This window comes from Neopsephotus bourkii, unplaced genomic scaffold (genome assembly GCF_033783945.1).
Source record: "Neopsephotus bourkii isolate Nb327-2 ecotype Australia unplaced genomic scaffold, CSIRO-AGI_Nbou_v1 NB_74, whole genome shotgun sequence".
Taxonomy (NCBI): Eukaryota; Metazoa; Chordata; class Aves; order Psittaciformes; family Psittacidae; genus Neopsephotus; species Neopsephotus bourkii.
Genome location: NW_026900591.1, coordinates 234,316 through 236,307, shown reverse-complemented (window position 1 = coordinate 236,307; position 1,992 = coordinate 234,316). Strand labels below are relative to the sequence as shown.

At 60.9% G+C, this 1,992-nt stretch overlaps 1 protein-coding gene across 1 annotated transcript; it reads right to left on the bottom strand.

The window, feature by feature from the left end:
• Positions 1-225: 225 nt before the first annotated feature.
• Positions 226-863, bottom strand: LOC133212916 (cuticle collagen 39-like). Its single transcript, XM_061354765.1, has 2 exons — positions 736-863; positions 226-640 (listed from the first exon to the last, which is right to left on the bottom strand). The coding sequence occupies exons 1-2, from the start codon at positions 801-803 to the stop codon at positions 226-228; spliced, it is 483 nt and encodes a 160-aa protein (XP_061210749.1). The 5' UTR covers positions 804-863.
• Between the last annotated feature and the right edge of the window lie 1,129 nt (positions 864-1,992).

Here is a 1,992-nt window from a genome sequence, read left to right as displayed (position 1 = left end):
GCTGGCGCCGCGCAGTCCGGGCCGGCCCCGGGCGCGGGGCGGTGGGGCGGGGCGCGTCGCCCGGGACGCGGGGGGGAGCAACGGGGGGGGGGGGGGGCGCCCCAGGGGTGGCCACGCACCCCATTGCCGCCGCGGGCTGGCGCCGGGGGCCCCCCACGGCGGGGCTTGTCCGCATCCCCCCAACCCCGGGAGGGGAGCCCCGTGTGTTTGTGCTTTCAAGAGGGATTAAGGGGGGAGCGGAGAAAAAAAGCGGCGCTTTGTGCACGGCGAGCGGCGAGTCTTCTGGCCAGATGTTCGCAGCAGCGGTGCGGGGTGGGAACCGGCTGTAAAATTCCCGGCCGGGCGCCCAGGAGGACGCGGCTCGCCGGGGTAGCCGCTGCCACACGGGGGGCTGCCGCTGGGGAAGAGCCCCCGGGAGCACTGCCGCTGGTTTCGGGGAGCCCCCACCGCAGCGGGGCTGCCGCCGCTGCCAGACTCTTCACGTGAGGGAGAGGGTTCGCTCTGGTCACGGCCGAAGCTGCCCGAGCTGCCCGCACCGCACCGGGGTGAGGGGTTTCGAGAGAAGCCCCCGCATACCGGCGTGCCCCCGGGTTTGCCTCCCCTCGCGTAACTTCGCGGTGGCTTCATCAGCGTGCGAAGCCTGTAATACGGAAAACCGGATTTGCGACGCGCTCCTGTGCGGAGCCGGCCGCGTTGTCCGAGCTACAGGCAGTAACCGCAGAAGCAGTGACATACCTGTTTATGTTGGCTATTATTACACCAAAAATAAACGTCAGAATTTCGTCCGGCGGTGCATTCAGCATACGGAAACACAAACACGGCAAAGGGCTAAAATCCGTGGCCGCAGAGCAAGTATCAGATATGACAGAGAGATTTCAGTGGTGGAAAGGACTGAAGTCGCTCCAAGTGGCGACTTTAACCGAGTCGTTAATTGGCGGGATGGGTTTTATCATTATTATTTACCCTCTTTAAGCGCACCTGGGCATTGTATTTGCCCTCCCGCAGGCTGGATGTCGGGACTTAGCCCCGGCGCTCCAGGACGCGGGAATTCCGACGCTCGCCGCACGACCCCGGGGCGAGCACCCCGGTGTGACAGTGGCCGCGGTGTCCCGCGGGCGATCAGGCAGCCCAGGAACGCAGCGGAAATGGGCAAAGCCACCGACCTAGCTGCCCGCAGCTTTGTCCCTAAGTACCGGGAGCGAGTGTCCTCCCGCTTCCCCAGCACAGCGCGCATCAGCCCCGCGCCTGTCTCCCGTGAGCGATGATGGTTGACAACACTCTCCTGACGGCCAGCGTGGATGTGTGCTGTCACTACATGCCTGCTTATAGTGAAAACCAATGCCCCTTAAACATCCGGGTAGCTACTACAGAACGGCTGCGTTTTGCGTAGAATTTGTATTAATCGTGTATGTATGTCCACACTGTGTGGACAGCGTGTGAGAAGAGGAACCAAAGGTATGTCGTTACTTTACACAGCCATTAGTGTAAGTGAATATAGATAAATACAATGGGTCTAAACTCCAAAAAAAAAAAAAATCGAAGTTTTTTCTCCAGCTAAGCACACACACACACATCTCCCTCCTCTCCCCTCCCCGACTTTTTCCTCTGGAATGTTTCTGGAAGATGTTTCATTGGCTGCAACCAACAGCCGCAAAAAGTACAGCGCGTAGTAAGCGAGTATTTGCATTTGTCACCAGAAACAACCGTCGCATCTCTAGTGACAGCGCCGTGTCACCGCACCTACGGGGTGCGGACGAGTCGCCTCGCAAGGGCGATGCCTGTAAAGGCACATGTATTTAATGAGCATCAATTAACTGCGCCCACCCTCCCGCGGCGGGGGCCAGCAGCGGTGTGGCTCTGCCGGAGCTCCCGGTGCCCGCGCTCTCCGCTGCCAGGGCTGCACTCGGAACAGTATAGCTCTCTCGCGATGCTCGCACCTGCAGCCGCTCGCTCACGCTGCCGTATTTGTGACAAGTACGCACAAACCCCACT

What these genes read in the sequence shown, in the direction of transcription:
- LOC133212916 (XM_061354765.1), bottom strand. Translation starts at nt 803, where the DNA reads ATGCTGAATGCACCGCCGGACGAAATTCTGACGTTTATTTTTGGTGTA. An exon ending in ATAATAGCCAACATAAACAG is followed by an intron (nt 641 to 735) that starts GTATGTCACTGC and finishes TCCGTATTACAG; the next exon opens with GCTTCGCACGCTGATGAAGC.